Source organism: Myripristis murdjan, chromosome 5, assembly GCF_902150065.1.
Source record: "Myripristis murdjan chromosome 5, fMyrMur1.1, whole genome shotgun sequence".
NCBI classification, from domain to species: Eukaryota; Metazoa; Chordata; class Actinopteri; order Holocentriformes; family Holocentridae; genus Myripristis; species Myripristis murdjan.
In genome coordinates this window covers 4985008-5005777 of record NC_043984.1, presented here as the reverse complement: position 1 = coordinate 5005777, position 20770 = coordinate 4985008, and the positions used below count along the sequence as shown (strand labels likewise).

General features: G+C 42.6%; 1 protein-coding gene across 1 annotated transcript in view; it reads left to right on the top strand.

The window, feature by feature from the left end:
* Positions 1–20770, top strand: part of chd5 (chromodomain helicase DNA binding protein 5) — a 49266-nt gene that overhangs the window by 18476 nt on the left and 10020 nt on the right. The window contains 24 exon segments of the mRNA XM_030051508.1: positions 399–640; positions 738–850; positions 1097–1223; positions 2249–2412; positions 7477–7695; positions 10168–10374; positions 11052–11263; positions 11614–11745; positions 12307–12415; positions 13035–13226; positions 13573–13773; positions 14123–14260; positions 14449–14570; positions 14983–15156; positions 15815–15956; positions 16589–16720; positions 17022–17139; positions 17316–17440; positions 17694–17940; positions 18461–18521; positions 18523–18709; positions 19104–19278; positions 20263–20355; positions 20479–20567. Coding sequence (XP_029907368.1) covers positions 399–640; positions 738–850; positions 1097–1223; positions 2249–2412; positions 7477–7695; positions 10168–10374; positions 11052–11263; positions 11614–11745; positions 12307–12415; positions 13035–13226; positions 13573–13773; positions 14123–14260; positions 14449–14570; positions 14983–15156; positions 15815–15956; positions 16589–16720; positions 17022–17139; positions 17316–17440; positions 17694–17940; positions 18461–18521; positions 18523–18709; positions 19104–19278; positions 20263–20355; positions 20479–20567 — 3721 coding nt within the window.

Sequence of the window (20770 nt, the reverse complement as noted above, 5' to 3'; positions counted from 1 at the left end):
CTGCTGTTGGTATAAAGGGCCTGTCTCACCTGGGGCTGTCTGGCTGGGCTAAGCCTCTGCTCCGACAAAGTGGAGCATGAGCTCCTGCAGTGCCCCCTGTGAGTAGTCAGCTGCTTACTGGATGCCTGTGACAGCCCGGAGGCTCTGGGACTTAGTGCTCTGACCCACTATCTTTCACAGGCCAACGTGCCAAACCTCAAGCTGTTGCCTGACAAATCACAAACATGACATACACACAGCGAAGCAGGGAGAACAAAACTTACGGGGCAACGGGGTGTCTGCAAATCAAGACCTAGTTCCCTCTGGTGCTGAGGGAAGTATAAATTACATCAACGGGAATGGAGTGTGACATAATAAAGCTGCCGATGTTGTTCAGTTCTCCCCTTGGTTTTTCACAGGCCCCTCATTGCCAAGAAGAACCCGAAGATTCCCATGTCAAAGATGATGACAGTGTTAGGGGCCAAGTGGCGAGAGTTCAGTGCCAACAACCCGTTCAAAGGCGCATCTGCCACTGCTGTGGCTGCTGCTGTGGCTGCCGCCGTGGAAACTGTTACCGTGGCACAGCCAATCTCTGTCAGCAGTAGCCAGCCGAGCTCTCAGCTGGGGCCAATCAAAAAAGCCAAAACCAAAGAGGGAAAGGGTAAGAGCTGGTGAACTGTAAGAGAACGGATGTTTTTAGAAATAATAGTAAGAATACCGCTCAATTAACATAACTGTGGTCTGGATCCATGACTCAGGGCCAGGGGTTAGAAAGAAAAGCAAGACTGTGAAAGAGGTGAAGAAGAAACCCAAGCCGAAGAAGACCAAATCAAAGTCGGGCCAAAGTGGGAAGAAGAAGAAAGCATCCTCGGTATGTCCTGTAGTTAGCAGCACCATCTTCATTCCGCTAATTAATTCTGTCAGCTATTCTGTGTTTTCAATGACATTAAAGTGACTAGGCGCAGACTGTTGCACTTACGCTGATGATTTGATTTATTTTAGTCCAGCTCACCAAAAAGACCAGCATACCATTCCATTTCTTCCCATTCCATCTTTCCATGTATACCAAATAGCAAATAGCTGTGTGTAGATCACTGTTGTGTGTATGTTTTTCTAGAGTGAGGAGGACTTCCTGGAGGAGTCAGACTTTGATGACATCAGCATCCACAGTGCCTCTGTGCTTTCTGATACCTTGGGGGCTACCACCAAGAAAAAAGCCCGGCGTGGGCGGAAAAAAAGGAAAAGTATGTTTACTGTCTACACTCTCTGGTGTATTTTGATTCCCAAATGTCATCAAAACCCCTCATAACCTGACTGTTTGGTTTGATCATGGGTAATGAGCAGAAAAAAAACAACATTTTTTATAAAGCTTTATTTACCTTGGCGCAGTTTACGGAATGCAAAGATTGGCTTATTATTCATACTTCATACTTCATACTTCATACTTATACATACTTATACTCATACTTCTGTTTAAAATATAGGCCCTTTCCCTCTGTATAAATGCTCTTTTTATTCTTTTTCCTCTGTTACACCGATGATACTCAATAATACCTGTCAGTAAGACCCAATGATCCATACTGTTTTGATTTGTTACATAAGTGTTGGAGTAAATACAATTTTTACAGCTCAGTCACACCAAATCTAGAATGTTTCCCCTTGGCCCTCCCTCTTCTCTTGATCTGCTCCATAGCAAACAAAGTATCTACTGCTAACATGGAGAAAGCCATACATGCCTTCAATTCCTTACCTCTCAATTACTGTAATTCTCAATACCCCTGTCTCACTCTTAGCTCACTGCAGCTGATTAAGAGCACAGCCACTGAAGTTCTTACTGGCACCAAATGGTTTGAGATCACACCAACCTCATCTTCACAGCCTGTCATTGGCTGCCTGTTAGTTTTCAAATTGATTTAAAGATTTTACTGATCTCTTTTAAAGCCTGACTCAGATTGGCCCCAAGCTACATTATAGAACATTTAATCCTATTTGAGGCAAAGCGTAGCCTAAGATCCTTGGGCAGGGCTCTTCTGGATGTACATCAGTCTCAGCCGTGTATGTAACGTTTCTTTCGGTGTCTTCTTGGGAAGCACTTTGTCAACACTGTCTTGGAAAAATATGATATTGATAACATATTATCATATTTTATCTTTTCTTCATTCACACCTGGGAGCTATTCTTATTTTTATTAGTCTGCCACTGTTAGTCACTGAGAACCTCCATTGAAGCAGTTTGTGTGGACTGACTAACTTCCCGCTTTCCCCAGAAGAGGATGGTGATGGCTATGAGACAGACCACCAGGATTACTGCGAGGTGTGCCAGCAGGGTGGGGAGATCATCCTGTGTGACACTTGTCCAAGAGCCTACCACTTGGTCTGTCTGGACCCTGAGCTGGAAAAGGCCCCTGAGGGCAAATGGAGCTGTCCGCACTGTGTGAGTAGATTCAGTTTCCCTGGAGTATCATTGGAAGTATTTTCAGAAGTTTAGTTTCATGCAAACTAAGGACTCGTTAAAGTGGCAATCCATGAAATTCGCGTTATTTTTTATTTTGGTGACAGCTTTCATCTTAAGCCTTCACTGCATCAGTGTTTTTACACTGGGCTTACCAGAGATTGCTTGCCGTTCAAATAGTGTGTCTAGTACTTTTCAGCCATTGTGCCTGTCATTGCCCATGCTAACTGCACACTTCATCATCCCCTTATTACTAACCAAGCGCTGCTGTTGCTGCCAGAGTTGTAAAAGACTTCTTGTTCAGTTCAATTTTTTACATTCAATGGCCTCAATATAAGAAGCCAGGTTATTGATCTTCTGATTACAGATTCTTGGTAAAATTATGAATATTCTGTGTATACATGTGCACATATAAAGTTGCATGCAAACAAATAATTCCAAATAAAACTTTGGCCAGTATTTGAGCTATTGTCTGGATATGCACCTAATGCCACAGACTGGAATTTCTTTTTGCTTTGAAAAAGAGCACTGTGTGAAGGTGAACTTTAGAAGACTAACAGTGTACATTGACATACCGAGAAGTTTTCAGTTTGCTCTGTGTGGCTATTATCTGTGTAGTTGAAAGACAGCCAGTGGTGTACTAAGACTGCTCCATACATTTAGTGTTTTATGCTGTTGCATAAGCTACAGAGCATTATGGATTTCAAATCAAAAGCTGAATCTGAGGTGCAGCAATGGGTTGTTGTCACTAGAACTCCTGTTAATAGTAAATATTATTACTAGATGAAAATAATTAATTGATGCACATATTTGCATATATTAGTACACTGGTTAAGTAGACACGTGACATTTTATTAGATATGTTTATTGATTGATTGTTTGTGCGTTGCAGTTTGCTTCATCTTGCTGTTTCATAATGAGAAGACTGGGCTGGTCAGAGACTTAGCTCTGCCTGTTCTCCTTCTCCCAGGGTGTTCAGGCAAAAGAATTTCCCAGGGGCCTGCACACACATTATTAGTTTTGGGAGAGTAACAACAATCGGGAAGTGGGTATAGGGGAGTTTGTTTGTACTGTTTGAATATATTTGTTTATGTAAGATATTTAGTGGTATTTATTAGGTTTATATTTGTTAGGGGTTACAAAATTAATGGAGCTGATGAAAATGCTCATTAACTGAAAAATGGAGGGGTAAAAACAAATGTGAAATGAAAAATAGAGTGATAAATTATGAAATGATTTGAATAATTTGAAGCCAGTTTGATTAAAACAGTCATGATATGATGAAAACAGAGGCGTGTTTCATCATTTTCCCCATCTTACTATTCATCATTCACAACACAAAATTGCCATTTATCATTTATGGAAAGTGACTTCAAGGGTGGCAGTAACAAAAAGTAATTGAAAATAAATATAAGTGATAAAAATGCTTACGAATTAATAATGGAAGTGAGGAAATGTATGTGAATTGAAAAACAGATAAATTGTCAATTGAGCAGATAAACTTGATTGACATTTTTGAAACATTTATCATTTACAGCAAGCAATTTTTGTAACTTCTACCCATAACAAAGACTGTGTACCATTCATCATTCACAGTACCTAACAGACATTTAGCATTTATAGCAAGCAAATAGTTTTACTTCCACCCAATACGTCAATCAACAACCATGCTCACTGACTAAGTATTGTGAATGATGTATGGTACGTACCGGCCAAATATTAGAGCAGACACCCCTATATAAGGCTGCCAGTCTGTGTATGTTGGTGTGCTGGAAGGTATTGGCCAGATCTGTGGTATATGGTGCTATGTAAAATAAATGCTTCGTAAATACTGAAGCATCACCCTGGACTAATGCTTCTCCTCATTTTCCTGTTCGAGCAAGCTAACAAGTGGTGTCAGAGCCCTGACAGTACACCGAGCAGAACATAATGACCAAACAAAACAAAACCAACAAAACAAAACAAAGAAACAAAAAAATCTTCTCCTGTTTGTTGTAAACCTGTGGGCATGTAAAGCCCTTTGAGACTGTTACCAGTGATATTGGGCTTGAAATAAACTTGAACTTGAATTTGACCAGAGGTGCAAAGACAACAGAGCACCATGAGGAGCCAAATAATGGGGAACCGGGTACTTTAGCTCACCAGCAGGGGGCCACAGCAGCCAGCAATCCTGATACAGTAAGCTTGGAAGAATTGAAAAGCCTAGTGAAGTCTCTGGTTCCCTCCCAAGCAACCAGAGATCAGCAGATGGAAAAAGTCCACACGCCAAGAACAGAGATGGCGAAATATGCAGTGCCAGTTTCTACAGATTCAAGCCCAGGTGAAGGAACTGAGAGACGAACATAGAGACAGAACTGAGCGCTGTCACAGTGATGATGATGACAACTGAGAAGTTCCAGGGGTGATGGCCAACCAAGCCAGCCAACAGAGTGAGCCGCCACCACCACCATCGAGGGCACCACGCTTCCACAGAGACCCCAAGTTGATACCACTCTCTCCTGATGATGACATCAAACACAATCATACAACATTTGAAAAAATGGCCTCTGTCTTTGGCCAAAAGAGTGCGCTAGTCAACTTGTTCCTTTCCTCACAGGTAAGGCATTCAATGCCTGTGTTCTTATGGACATTTCTGATTTTGAAGACCATGAAAAGATCAAAGAGGCTATTCTAGCTAAATATGAAATTACAGCTGACTCCTACAGAAGATGGTTTCGCTTCACTGTGAAAGACATTTGTGAGTTGATTATTCTGCAGCAGTGGACCTGGACCTGGAGGTCTTGATCCGTGAACGTTACTCAAAGTCTGCAGAAGAGAAAGGGGTGGTCACACACTGATTAGACCTCATTTCAATGCCAGGCAGTTCTCTCCCAGTAAACCCAGCACCAGTAAGAAGTCCTTCTGCAGTTCTAGTCAAGACACGTGCTGCTGTCAGTGTAATGATATAGGTCACATTGAGGACACATGCCCTGCAACCAGATAGAGAAAGCCTTCTCTTTTGTGTTCAGCGTGAAGAGGCCCTTTTAAACATGGGCAGGGTTTCAGTCTGTTGTTCAGGCCAGAACTGTGGAGTGAGACTACTCCTTATATTAATTGTGTTCATGGTGATTAAAATGTATTCCACAGCTGAGGTTTATCCTGCTGTAGGTGGTCAGACGTTCCTCCTGTCAGTAGCTTTAGTGCCCAGACTACCATATCCAGTTAACCTTGGTAATGCTTTTTCCACATTGCTAGACTTGATACAGCAGGCAGGGATAAACAAATTGTTGAAAAGTGTGGTGTAGTCCCATTGTGTTGGTCCCTAAAAAGATGGTTCACTGAAGTTCTGCACTGACTTCAGGCACCTCAGTACAGTCTCAAAGTTTGAATCCTACCCAATGCCTTGCATTGACGAGTTGCTGGGGAGAGTGGAGAAGTCCATATTCACCACCATGCTTGACCTAACCAAGGGTTACTGGCAGCTGAACCTGGCATCTGAGACCAAGGAGCTGACTGCATTCAGAGCTGTTTCAGTTCAAGGTGATGCTGTTTGGTCTCCTGTTTGGTCTCCATCAGCAACTTTCCAGTGACTGATGGACCAAGTATTGCAGGACGTGCCACAGTTTGCAGCCACCTATTAGGATGATGTAGTCATCTTCAGCTGGGAAAATGTCACTCACCTTGTAAGAGTCCTCTGTCTGATCAAAACAGCTGGGCTTACCATCAGTCCATGCAAGTGTGCTTTTGCACAGAAACAGGTGAAGTACCATGGGCCGTGTCATTGGACATTGGGTGGTCAGGCCTCGAGGTGTATGCCATCCACTTGTATTCTGTGCCCACCATCAAGAAGAAGGTGCATGCCTTTATGGGGCTGGTGGGGTGGTCCGACAAGTTCATCTCCCATTTTTCTGAGAAGGCAGCTGTCCTCACTGACCTCACTATAGGGCTGTAGCAACTGGATGCCGTTGCTAAATCTCTAATTATCATAAATATTATCACTGTAAGAAAATGGTTAATTGATACATGTTTATGGTTAATTGATTTGCATATATTAGTACACAGCTTAAGTAAAGTTCAGTTAAGTGATATTTTAAGCAATGTATTTACTGATTCATTGTGAATTGTATTTTGCTTGAGTCTGGTGTTTCACACCGAGGATGCTGGGCTGCTCTGCCTCATCGTTTACCTGTGTCTGAGCAAATATGCACACAGGTTTTACTACACAATTGTGGGGAAATATTTGTTGATTGATAAGTAGACAGTAACACTCAGCTAAGTGAATTGTAATGTTAAATGGAAATGTCTGTGTTTGTCACAAACTTTCCTCTGCCTGCTCTCCTTCTACTTGGATGTTTGGCAAAAGAATTCCCTGGGGGCTCACACACGTATTATTAGTTCAGGGAGAGTAGCAAAAAGCAAGAAGTGGGTACAGGGCAGTTTGGTTATACTGTCCGACTGTATTCATTTGTGTAAGATATTTATTGGTATTTATTAGGTTTATGTTTGGGTGTGTAAATATTTATAAATATTGTGTACATTTTTGGTAATTGTTTTATGTGAATATTTATTGTATAGTTATGTGGGTAGATTTCTGTGTTAGAAGTAACCTTGTGAGTGGTATGTGCCAGCCATCATTAGAGCAGACACCCTTATATATAAGCCTGTCAGACTGTATGTGTGTCGTTTTGCTGCACACGGTGCTTCGTAAAATAAAAGCTTCACGTCGAAGTGTCTTCCTAGTCTAGTGCTTCTCCTCATTTGCCTCCTTTGACTGCTCGGGCAAGCTAACATGGGGCAAAACAGCAGCCTGCCAGCTTTTGAACATGGATCTTTTTGGTCTCTGTGTTAAACTATGCCCAAGCAATGACCCAGCAAAAATGACCAGCCTCAGCTCCCTGCCTCAATACTTATATTGCTGACTGCACACTGTGATGCATAATTTACTTAAGACTATAAATACAACTTAATGTCTTGTATATGATTTATTGCAGTTTGGAACGGTTGTTAACTTTATTTCACAAATAAAAAAGGTTAATCCTCTGCTACATCCCAAACTGTGTCTCTCAGGAGAAGGAGGGTATCCAGTGGGAGGCCAAAGATGATGATGAGGAGGAGGAAGAGCCAGCAGGCGAGGAAGAGGATGACCACATGGAGTTCTGTAGAGTGTGTAAAGATGGAGGAGAACTGCTGTGTTGTGACACCTGCCCATCCTCCTACCACATTCACTGCCTCAACCCACCTCTCCCTGAGATCCCCAATGGAGAGTGGCTGTGTCCACGCTGCATGGTGAGCTGTCGCCTTACACCCACACCTTCCAAATAATTAATTGTCACGCAATCATTCATCACTTTCACACTATAATTCAAAAATATACCATTTCCAACTTAAACAACACTTGTGATTGGTATGCATTGGTCTTAAATATTTTGCCAAATTGATTAAGTTTCTTATTAGCAATGAATTTTATAAAAGTAGGTGCCAGTTTTGGAAGTGTTGAATATCTTGTTTAGGAGTTGAACTCTTCAGCTGTTATTGGGTTTTATGTTATATTTCATATGATGGCATAGGTGTGCAGCAGAAGTACGAGAAGGGTATTTATGCACTCTTGAACAAACGAGCGTAACCCCTATGTACAGGTGTTTTGGTGCAGTACCTAAAGATTGGATTAAATGTCCATTAAGAAGTGGGGTCAGCCATGATAGAAACCTCTTTGAACATTTATTTCTTCTGTATTGAAAACAAGATAGTTGGGACCGAAAATATTCTGTCCCCACTATTTTAGATGGATATCACTACAGTCTTTACAGCTCTTGAGAGAAATGGCCTCAACTATCCAATGGGAAAGATGCTGCCTTGACAGAGCTTTGCCTTTGCCCCAACTGGATTACGTATCAGGAAAACAGCTGATCACATATATGAGAAGACTGAGTATGGTTAACATACATGCATAAAGCCCTCACAGGAGACAACATAAGCAAACTTCTGTGCTCCTCTGCGGCAAAAGGAGGAGGAGACAGTGGAAATAACTCAATGAAGCAAATGAACTGTTGGACATAGGCATAATTTATGCATATTAGGGCATAGCATCACTTTAGTATCCCCCTCTGCAAAAAACAGGTGTGTTGGACGTATTGATAAAGTTTGAAGATCCCCTACAGCCGATGCCAGCACTAAAAGGAAGGTTATTTTACATGAGAGATTTTTATGTCATCTGACTCCAAGCATTCAAGAGGTGGCTCATACAGATTATCTACAACTAAATTAAGATCCCAGGATGGAACACTGGGCCTCACAACTGGTTTCAACCAACGTACAGCTTTTATAAATCGTATGGCTAAAGGATATGCGCCCGGTGACACTCCACCAAACCCACAGGACAAGCCAATGTTGCAGCTAAATAGACCTTAATAGTAGAAAAAGAACCCAATTGTGCTCCGGCAGGTCCTGCAGGAGTGTCAGAAAATCCACACACTGAAATGCAATCAAACCCCATTCCTGACACCAATGCACAAATCCACATCACACATCACTTTTAAACATTCAGGCCCCTAGTGGATGGGTCCCTCGCACTCTGAATAGCAGCAGCAACACTGGAAGGTAGTGTACTGCCTATTAAGTTTAAGCTCTCAATTGGTATTAATAGGTGTATGAGAGCTCTGGGCAGTGATGCACTATCTCTCTCCCTGCCTGAGGGAGAAGATCCTTGAGGGCTGGGAGACCCCAAGGCTCCCCCACCTTGAGGCTGACTATCTCTGCATACCACACTTTTGATGGCCAGCAGGGAGCCAGCAGAGTCATGTATAAGCACCCCCTGGTGGACCCTTTTTGAGATTGGGCAAAATCAACTCCACTGGTGGGAATGCATACACTGGAGTCTGAGGCCATGGATGAGCCAGAGCATCTGTTCCTAGTCGTGCAGTAGGGTCTGTAAGAGAGAAGAACAGTGTGTTTTCTCTGGAGGTGAAGAGATCTACGTCTGCACTGCCAAACTAATCCCATATCTGCGACTGTAGCCTGGGGTGAACTCTCCGTTCTCTGACAAGAGGCCTTCCTCTGGAGAGGGGGTCTGTACCTCAACTGGGGTGACCAGGAAAGTGTGCTGCTCTGATCGACAAAAGATGTACACTGCTGTTGAAGTAGGGAATGAGAGAGAGTGCCCACCTGCCTGTCGATGTATGACTGTCGCCTTGTCTGTTTTGATGAGAACACGGTGACCCACCAGACCAGACTAAAAGTGCTACCTCATGCACTGAAAGGAAACAGTTTGGCTTCTGACCTGGTCTGTGGGCAATATTAGACCAAGTGCTAAGGTCAGCTAGCCATTTAGCTTGTGATTGGGGGTACCATTTGATTTAGGAAATTTAGGAACACAGCAGGCTATTTCAAGATAGGAGGGTCAGCTTTATTTTAAGCTTATAATTATTGGTACAGTTTGATCTTTGAAATGCTGAGCAGGTCATTTTTAATCAGCAAGTTCAGCCATTCCATTAGCCTATTAATGTTGACAATGAATTATATGGCATAGTTTTGTGAACTAGGTAAAAGCATAGATACAGTGTAGGTCATTATAAGTCATTGCTGAGCATGGGTGTAGAGAGGGGCAGTTCTAGGAGACATATGTCTGATGAGCGCAATGACATACCAGACACCCAAGATATTTTCTATATTGTTACTCATCTCAATAACACAGAGCACAGCTGACACGTGGCATTGAAGACTGCCTGTACGCTATCAAAATTATTCTCCTTTCTTTCTTAGTGTCCCCCTCTTAAAGGCAAGGTGCAGAAGATTCTACACTGGACATGGGGGGACCCGCCGTTGCCAGCTGAACTGCCTCCTGGCCCTGATGGCAAGCCTGTGGATCCATTGGCCAAGCCCCCACTCAAAGGCCACCCAGAGAGGGAGCTCTTTGTGAAGTGGGCTGGTCTTTCCTACTGGCACTGCTCCTGGGTCAGCGAGCTGCAGGTGAGATGTCAGAGCTAAGTCCAACAACAAATTTGATATTTTTATCCTCTCAGACCACATGATTTGTGCGTGTGTGCCAGATGTGGAACACAGAGTGTGTCTTAATGCTGGGAGCCCAGTGTTAGAGGTGTCTCTGGTGCTCAGTACAAAACGAGCAGTGCATATTCCCTCTGCCATTTTGCTAACAATGTCTGAGTACTGTAACCAATCAATATTATTCAAAGTTTTAGATAGAAAAGAAATGTTAGGCAGGTTTTGAATATTAAATGTTTGTAGAGAAATGACTGTTGGATTGTAAGTGTGCATAGATCTCAAACCATCCAAGGTGCAATCCGAATGAGTGACCACTTCTGAAAATTCAGGATAAGTTTTGCCATTTACTCAAATGATGAATGAGCATTTGTTTGCTTTTAGACTTGGTAATACAGAAATCTTTCTCCCATACATTCTTGCCTCGTTTCCTGAGAGACAGAACAGGTTTCTTAATTTATTTTTAGCTCTCATCCCCTCTTAAAACCATTTATAACTCTGAGTTGTTAATGAAATTACCTAAAATACCATTGCAAGATTGTATGTTGGATTCTTGTAAAAGAAAAAAAAAATCCTTTGCCAGAGGAGTTGCTGCATGAAACTAAGCTAAATAGATTATTTTGCTTTGCCTCTCTGTGGTTATGCAGTTGGAGCTGTACCACACAGTCATGTACCGTAACTACCAGAGAAAGAATGACATGGATGAGCCCCCGCCTTATGACTACGGTTCTGGGGAGGAGGAGCTCAACAGCGAGAAGAGGAAGAGCAAAGACCCCCAGTATGCTGCAATGGAGGAGCGCTTCTATCGCTATGGCATTAAGCCAGAGTGGATGGTTATCCACCGAATACTCAACCACAGGTGGCAGCTCGCATTTTTCATATTCTCACATACGTCACATGTACAGACTAGCATGGCAGACGGATATATTTTTAAAGAAAACAGCAATTCTATTTTCATAAAATGAGATATTGCTCTGGATTTGAAAGATATAAAATCATTACTCTCTGATTTGCTAGCAAACCATGTACACCTGTAGTTACAGTGATATTAAGAAAGGAAAGGATTTGTATCTGAGTTTGAGTTTAATGGTTTAATTTCGCATTAACACGTGCCAAGAGGAGGTTGGCACGGTTTTCTTTTAACAACAGATGTGTAAAAATCCCGAGCTCTCCCTTTTTTGTTTATGATGTTGGTTGTTTTCTCTGTAGTTTCGATAAGGATGGAGATGTGCATTACCTGATCAAGTGGAGAGATCTGCCCTATGACCAGTGCACCTGGGAGGTGGATGATTTTGACGTCCCTGAATATGATGGTCATAAAGCTTCTTATTGGGACCACAGGTTTGTTCACAGCATTCACAAATGAACTTAGCTTCATGTCCTACCTTTTTTCGAAGGTGTTTTTAAGGGAATGGAGAGGAGTGTGAGAGTGAGTAGAATTAATGTCCTGGGCTCTGAGCCCAAGGGAATCCTAAGGGGCCCATACAAGGCAATCACTTATTAAGCCGTTGTGTCCACAAGTCATAAGCAGGGCCTGTAATGTCCAGTTCTGCCCCAAAGCCATGGTAATAATGAGTGAATCTGTTTTATTATCTATTAATTTGTGTCATTTTTTTTCCATCTATCTCCCTTCCTTCAGTTCAGGACCAGTTACTTTTTGGAAAACAATGATCTTTGCTCCATTGTCATAATTTGATGTCTGTCACCATGTTTTATTGCTTCTTCTCCTTCAGAAAGAGACTCCTTCTTCTGCAGCTCCTTCTTCTGCCACTTAGCTATGCATGTTTGAGCACACAGAAGTAAACAAAGGAATATGCCCATGTCATCTGCTGTTTACCTTTGTCTTGCTCACTATTTCTGATATCTCTGATATATGAATGTTTTGCTGCAACTATTTTCCAGGGAGCAAATTCTGGGGGAGGACCAACGCCCCCTGGTGGTGAGAAAAGGAAAGAAACTCAAAGACGACCATCCAAAGAGGGAAATCCCTCCTGATGCTCCCATCATAGATGTAAGTTGGTAAATGCATTAATGGCAGTGGCACAGAGGGAACGGTTTTAGGAAACTGTCCCCATAGAGTTGCATAAGCATTGTTTCCTTATCTATGAATGCAAGATAGCACTGTAAAAGTGGTTGTTTGGTGCAATAGTTCTCTCAATCTCTCAGTAGGCAACATTATGAGACTTCTCTCAAGCCAACAGGAGTTATGATTTAGCATCATGTGTCTTAATATACTATCTTATTCCTCAATAAGATCTGTTTGTTGTATCACCTTCAATACGTTACTTCAGTTGTTTTTATTTGTTCTATTATCATCATTAGTTGCAATTTGCTCTATTACTTCCAATAGGTGCAATTTGTTCTATTTTTACACCCTGTTCTTTCCTGCTGCAGTGACCCAGTATCCCCATGGAGATCATTAACGTTTCATCCAGCCTAACCCGATCCATGCTAATATGCTGTTGCTAGGAAACATTTAAATATATTTTGTGTTTATAGTTCGCCTTATTTTTTCCTGCAAGGAGGGTTGCTTCCACTTTTTACACGGTCCAAAGCATTGTGGCATTCATGCAGTGACTCTAGCATGCAGAAACCTTCTTATATGGTGTCCTATGTTCTCTCATCACCAGCCAACCATCAAGTTTGAGCACCAGCCGTGGTACATTAATGCCACAGGGGGAACGCTGCACCCATACCAGCTGGAAGGTCTGAACTGGCTGCGGTTCTCCTGGGCACAGGGCACAGACACCATCCTGGCTGATGAGATGGGCCTGGGCAAGACAGTGCAGACTATAGTGTTCCTTTACTCGCTCTATAAGGAGGTGAGGATGGAAATAATAAGTAAACTATCAATGGTTTCAGCCAGGTAATATCTAGCCACATCATCCCTGTACTTACAATCACATCCAAGGATGCTTCTTTTTGTATTATTTCTATATTACATCACAGTCATTACATCTTGGTCCTCTGCAGCACAATGAGCATGACGCAAATAACACTAATGTAACGGGCTCAGTTGCTAGTAGTGATAGTGATAATGTAAGGTGTTTGGGATGAATGTACGGGCACATTGGATGAAAAGCGTACATTGCTTTCAAATGTGTAGCATGGAGTATCTTTCATTAATGCTACGGTTGCTCAGTCGTGCCTTTTCATCTCCTCTTTCAGGGTCACTCAAAGGGGCCTTTCTTGGTTAGTGCGCCCCTCTCCACCATCATCAACTGGGAGAGGGAATTTGAGCTGTGGGCCCCAGACTTCTACGTGGTCACATACACTGGGGACAAAGACAGCAGGGCGGTTATCAGGGAGAACGAGTTCACCTTTGAAGACAGTGCAGTCAAATCAGGACGCAAGGTCTTCCGCATGAAGGTACCCTCTGCTCATATAGCTATCACTATACAAGGCTCATGTTAAATACTATTTTTCTTCAATTTGTTTGAGCCTACTCAAGTAACAGATGAGTGGGGTTTGCAATATATAGTATGGATCAGAAAGATACTCACAATCACAGGAAAGTGTTTGAAAGTCAATTTAGGGAAATGTTTTCTGTGATTGACATTATTGGAATTGTCCTGTTGCAGAAAGTTCCTCTCTACTTCTCCATGCAGGGGGACACGAGGATTACTTACTTTTTGGAAAACAGTCATCTTTGCTCCTTTGTCATAATGTGATGTCTGTCACCATGTTTTATTGCTTTTTTTGGTTCTTCCTCCTTCAGAAAGACACTCCCATCAAGTTCCATGTGCTGTTGACATCCTACGAACTGATCACTATTGATCAGGCCATTCTGGGCTCCATCAGCTGGGCTTGCCTGGTGGTAGATGAGGCGCACAGACTCAAGAACAACCAATCTAAGGTAAGGCAACATTTCTGGCCCTGGAGCGCTTGATGTTGTCGGGAACACAAAATACAGGAAAGAAACAGAAAGATATGAATTTGACAAGAGGCTGAGATTTATCACGTGTCATTACTACTCTCTTATTTCCTTTTTCTTTTCTTGTTTTTAGCATGTCTGTAACATCTCATATAATGTGTCCTGTCCAGTTTTTCAGAATTCTCAACGGGTATAAGATCTACTACAAGCTGCTGCTGACTGGAACTCCTCTTCAGAACAACCTGGAGGAGCTGTTCCACCTGCTTAACTTCCTCACGCCAGAGCGCTTCAAGTAAGTCCCGCCCTCCTCACATCGATCCTTTACCCCTCCATCCCCCATTTTACCATTCCTACATCCTGCAGGACAGCATGCTGTTACAGTAGCGATCAGCTAATGGCGTCAACACAGGACATCCTCACCTCAGAGTGTCAAAATAAGTCCCATCTGTTTTTCTATACCACTATCCTTTCATCCCACCATCTGCTCACCCATCCATCCCCAGGGCCCCTATCTCCCACTGTATGTATGCATATTATTTCAATATTAATTATCATAGATGTGTGTATATAGAATGCGTTGAAGTTGTAGTTCACAAATCAAATGAACGGTTCTTTTCTATAATACTAGAATTCTATACTATTCTGTACTGGAACTATTCTTGAATTTGTACAATTCTTCGGTGTATGACCTGTGATCGGCGCAGTAACCTAGAGGGCTTCCTGGAGGAGTTTGCTGACATCTCAAAGGAGGACCAGATCAAGAAGCTGCATGACTTGCTGGGGCCTCACATGCTCAGACGACTGAAAGCCGATGTGTTCAAGAACATGCCTGCGAAGACAGAGCTGATTGTCAGAGTGGAGCTCAGCCCCATGCAGAAGTACGCCCCGGGATAAGTTGGTATTTTTCTACTGTAGTTGATTCTGTGTGCCGCCTCTGCCTGTCCCATTTATCTCCAAAGAAAGTAAGTTATTCAGAAACTGAGGAGAAATTCTTTTTTTTTTTTTACACCTCTTCACCTCCCATGCACATTTGAACTTGCACGATGGGGGGTCCAACAGTTTCAGGTTTCTCACAATCCTGGAACTTATTGAACACTAAAGGACTAAACTTTCAATGCAACTAAGAAAAAGGAAAATACCAAAATGAGTACTTTCACTGAGTAGCATGTGGTAGTGATTGGTTGTCCTGTACAGTATTTAGTTTGCGATGGCGCATATGTAAACAATTTGGAAATTTTGCTAAAATGGCCCGCTTTGTGCCACTCACTAAATACTGTGAGTGTGTGATAAGTGCAGTACCAGTCTTTTGTTTAGTGTGATGGTTAGGCTCTTACCTACATAGTGATATATATTTGTTGTTGTGTAGTGATACAGTGCCAATTTTAGGAAAGAAGGTAGTTCCACAAGTTTGGAAGTGACATTACTTTAAAGAGCTTATTTGCTAATAGTGTGGTGTATTATTTTACTACTGGAATTGATTTTGATGTTGTGCCTTTCTGTCTGACCCAAACCAACTTTTTTCCCTCTGACACATAGGAAGTATTATAAGTTCATCTTGACGAGAAACTTTGAGGCTCTGAACTCCAAAGGTGGAGGGAACCAAGTGTCCCTGCTCAACATCATGATGGACCTCAAGAAGTGCTGCAACCATCCCTACCTGTTCCCTGTAGCTGCTGTGGTAAGGGAGCAAGACAATGCATAGTCAATGGTTGTTTTTTTTTTTTTTTTTTTTTTTCCAACACTGAGTGCAAAATCTTGTCAGTGAAATTCAGTGTTCTGTTGGCATGGCAACAGTGCCTGTCCAGCGATAGCAGAGACCAAACTGCACCTATAAGGTGGCAGGTTCAAACCTCTTGTGTCCTCCTGTCTCCATCATTGTTAATGTGCCCTTGAGAAATATGCTGCATTATCCACTCCGGAAATGTCGCTGTGTATTTTCCCCTCCCTGACAATATCCCTACGGATGCACCAGATATGTGAAGATTGTTGCCATTGGTTTCGCTTATACTAGTCCCATAATGCACACCACCTAATGTCAACATACGCTTATACCAGTTCAGTCTGGAAGAAAAGCCTGGAGCAACGGCTGGATGTGCACTGCATTATGAGATGGCCCAGGAATACCAATCTTGACAAATGTGGTTCACTGTGAAAGTGTGTGGGTGTGTGTCTCAGAGAGCCATCTGCCCAGATAAGATGTCAGTTACAAATTACTATGTGTTAAAGTAACTGATTTAGCAAAATATTAGTATATTTCTCCAGTTGGCGCCTGAAAATTGATGAACTCATCTGTCCTCTCTGTCTCTGCAGGAAGCCCCCGTATTACCAAACGGTTCCTATGATGGTAACCTACTGGTGAAGTCCTCAGGAAAACTGACTCTTCTTCAGAAGATGCTGAAGAAACTCAAAGATGAAGGACACAGAGTTCTCATTTTCTCCCAGGTAATAGTCAGTATTATATCTGGGTTAGTGGCCCTGGCTGGCTTTGATTGATGGCGATGAAAAACCTGAAATCCAACCTTCCATATTTCAGCCACTTCAGTGCCAGTCTCAATATCATGCGGTGCATTAAATGGTATTTCAAATATCTTATGACTACTTTATTCATTGTGGGACACACAATTAAAATGTCATTGAAATATAAAAAAAAATTCTGTTGACTTTTTGTCATCTTAGTGATATTTTAATTGCAACTTCAGCCATGTTTCATCACAGTGGGATAAACTTGCAAATGCAATTTCAGATGACCAAGATGCTGGATCTGCTTGAGGATTTTCTGGAGTATGAGGGTTATAAATATGAACGTATTGATGGCGGAATTACAGGAGGCCTCAGGCAGGAGGCCATTGATCGCTTCAATGGTGAGTGTGTTAATCCTGAATCCTGAATCTGCCTTGGGTGTTTGTGTGCAGACACACATTTTCCACTTCTTCTCTTTTTCAGTAGCACCCCTTACCACCTCCCAGCCCCCCACCCACCCCCCTTCCCCCACTAAACATACACACACACTGACTCTCTGCTTTGGTTTTCACTGCAGCACCAGGTGCTCAGCAATTCTGCTTCTTGCTTTCAACACGTGCTGGAGGTCTTGGCATCAACCTGGCTACTGCAGACACTGTCATCATCTACGACTCTGACTGGAATCCTCACAATGACATCCAAGTACTGCTCTCTCAAAGACTCTCAGATGGACACTTGCATGTTTTCGTTGCCATGCATGACTTCATTAGGTTTGTGAGTCAGGGGATCTTACAAGCTGATCACGGTGCTGTGATCACCCTGTGAGATTGTCTGCCTCACGAGGTTGCCTTGATTGCCTTTTTACAGATTTTGTTGATGTCATCTGTTCACTGTTTTTGTCAGTCTTTATCTGTCTCATGCATGTCTTCTCACTCTTATCTTTTGACTCTCCCAGGCATTTAGCCGGGCCCACCGTATAGGCCAGAATAAAAAAGTGATGATCTATCGCTTTGTGACACGGGCCTCAGTGGAGGAGCGGATCACTCAGGTGGCAAAGAGGAAGATGATGCTGACACACCTAGTGGTGCGGCCCGGCCTGGGCTCCAAAACAGGCTCCATGTCCAAACAGGAGCTGGACGACATCCTCAAGTTTGGCACTGAGGAGCTCTTCAAAGATGAAGTGGAGGCAGCCCGAACCATGGGTATGCTGCATTCATGCTTCCTTCGTGTCTGTCTTGAGTATTATAGGGATACCTTGACATTTGTTTTTATATTTTTACAGTGGGTACATGTCACAAGTTTTCTCCACTTGAAATTAAACGTGCTATTTGTAGCCTTTTTAAATGTCAGTATATCTTTGTCAGATTAATTGTGATACAGTGGAATTGTTAACGTGATCAGATGACACCATGGCTGAGAAAACACACCAGTGGTATTCTTAGTCCTTGTGTTTCTCAGAATGAAGACCACATATTAACATAAACCTTGCTGCCTCCCATCACAAGCACCAATGTTGAAAGAACAGTGGTTGTCTTCCTGTAACCAAAGGCAACGTCCTATATTGCTATAAAGTTAAAATGCAGTGATACAGTGTGGAGACAAGTTGAGGCTTCTAATCTTGGTGAGGGTGACGTTACTTCACCAACAACAGAAAAATCCAAAATGACACAGCATCACTTTATATTTTTGGGCTGTCTAATGATTCCAAAGACCTTTTCTCAGGTTCAGAGCCTATTTTTAATAGGCCAGAGTTTTTAACAATCAAGGTGTCTGCTAACCAAAAGCTTTACATTAACAGGGGACAATAAGGACGGTGAGGAGGGCAGTGTGATCCACTATGATGACGACGCCATCTCCAAGCTGCTGGACCGCAGTCAGGATGCCACCGAAGACACCGAGATCCAGAACATGAACGAGTACCTCAGCTCCTTCAAGGTGGCACAGTATGTGGTGAAAGAGGAGGATGGAGAGGTGAAGATACAGCCGTCTTTGTCAGTGTTGTGTTGAGATTATATTACAGTGGCATGGCTTTTGTTAAAATAAAATTTGCCCTGGCCGTATGTGTTTTGTACCTGATGGATCTGGGAGTGGATCACGTGCCTCTGTGTTTTTTTTATTTATTTATTTATTTATTTATTTATTTATTATTTATTTTCACCATAATACAGAGACAATTACATAGATAAAAAAAAAAAACAATAATACAGAAAGTGCTGGAAAGGTAAAAAAAAAAACCCAAAAAGGGCTTATTCAAGGAAACCTCCCCAAAAATGAAGATATATTGTGTGTTTATATTCAGAGAACACCACCAAAGTTGTTCTCAAGGGCTACAGAGGTTTGTTTTCTTCTGTGTGTATGTGTGCAGGAGGAGGTGCAGCGTGAGATCATCAAGCAGGAGGAGAACGTGGACCCAGACTACTGGGAGAAGCTCCTCCGCCACCACTACGAGCAGCAGCAGGAGGATCTCGCCCGCAACCTGGGCAAGGGCAAGCGCATCCGAAAGCAGGTCAACTACAATGACACCACCCAGGAGGACCAAGGTTGGCCCCGACAACAGACACCCTGCGCTCCTCTCCCAGGACGCACATGTCTTCTAGGGGGTTTGGTGTTTTGCTTTATCCCTTCACCAACACTCCTGATTTTTTTTAGTTCTTTGGTTTGTTGAAGCTAAAGTATTTGTCAGGCTTATGATAGTCCAGCACGAATACCACACAGGCTCACTTCTGTTGGTTACCATGATCAAAGTTTGGCTCTTGGTTTTTTTTACAACGATAAACTGAATTTAAGAAATTATAAATTCAAATTGTGACACATCTTAACTTTGCGTCACTACTTTAATACTGCCATCATGGAGGTATACAACTGGTGTGGCTAAAAAGAAAGAAAGAGAGCTGAGTAATGTTATAAGGAAAAGTAAGTCTGATAAGGTAAACTTTGTAAAATGCAAACTTTCTTATGTGTAACTGCAGCTACCAGCCAAACTCTAAAGTCTTCTAAATATGTTAATTAGTAGGGTTGTATTCTTACAGTAAAACACTAATTGTTAGCCCTATTAACCTCTAGATACTATAATTATCCACCCAACAAGCTGACATCAGTTAAATGTACCAAAACACACAAGAGCTGTAGACCTCCATCATGGGTGCCAGAGAGTGTTGCACCATACCCAAAAGCCCTCAATATTTAATCGTTATATAAACATACCCTGCTTAGTAGATTTTGAAGCACTGCTCGGCATAGTTCAACAATATCTATATCTGTTACGTGAGTATGTCATGTAGATGTACGTTTTACAGTGGTTTCAAGATCCTTATTGCCACAGTTCAACAGTCGGTACAATGGCTGTAGAAAGGAGCGAGGTTTTGAAGCCCATCGTAGCTCAGAGCACACTCAGAGCTATCAAGAGCTGGCTGAGGACAGTCTGTGCACACCCAACCCTTGTGGTCTGTAGTGCCATGGTGCCCCCAAGTGGCCACCAATAGAAGTGAATGCACTGTACTGTTTCTCTTTGATCTGTGGCTCAGAATGGCAGGATGATCTTTCAGACAATCACTCCGAGTACTCCGTGGGGTCCGAGGACGAGGACGAAGACTTCGAGGAGAGGCCTGAAGGTGGGTGTCCGACCTCGCATGTTTGCCTTCATGTGTTTTCGTGAGCTGTGGGCACAGGAAAGCCAGGACTGATGGTGGTGAGAGATCCATCCGAAGACTGATTGGGGTGTTTTTCTGGTTTTTCTGTAGGCGGTCGAAGACAGTCTCGCCGGCAGCTGAAGAGTGAGAAGGACAAACCCCTGCCGCCCTTATTGGCACGCGTAGGGGGCAACATTGAGGTATGAATTCCAGAAAGCTTTTTAGCTTCCATACATTGACATAGTGAGTGGGGTTATTTCACCCAACACTGTTTTCATATTATTCCGAGTGAGCGTGTTGCTTTTCTTAACAACAGAATACCCACACACTGAATCTTTAAGCTTCAAGCTCGAGCCATGTTTTCAGCAGAATGTAGGTCTTTGTCAGGCCATAAATGTTTCCC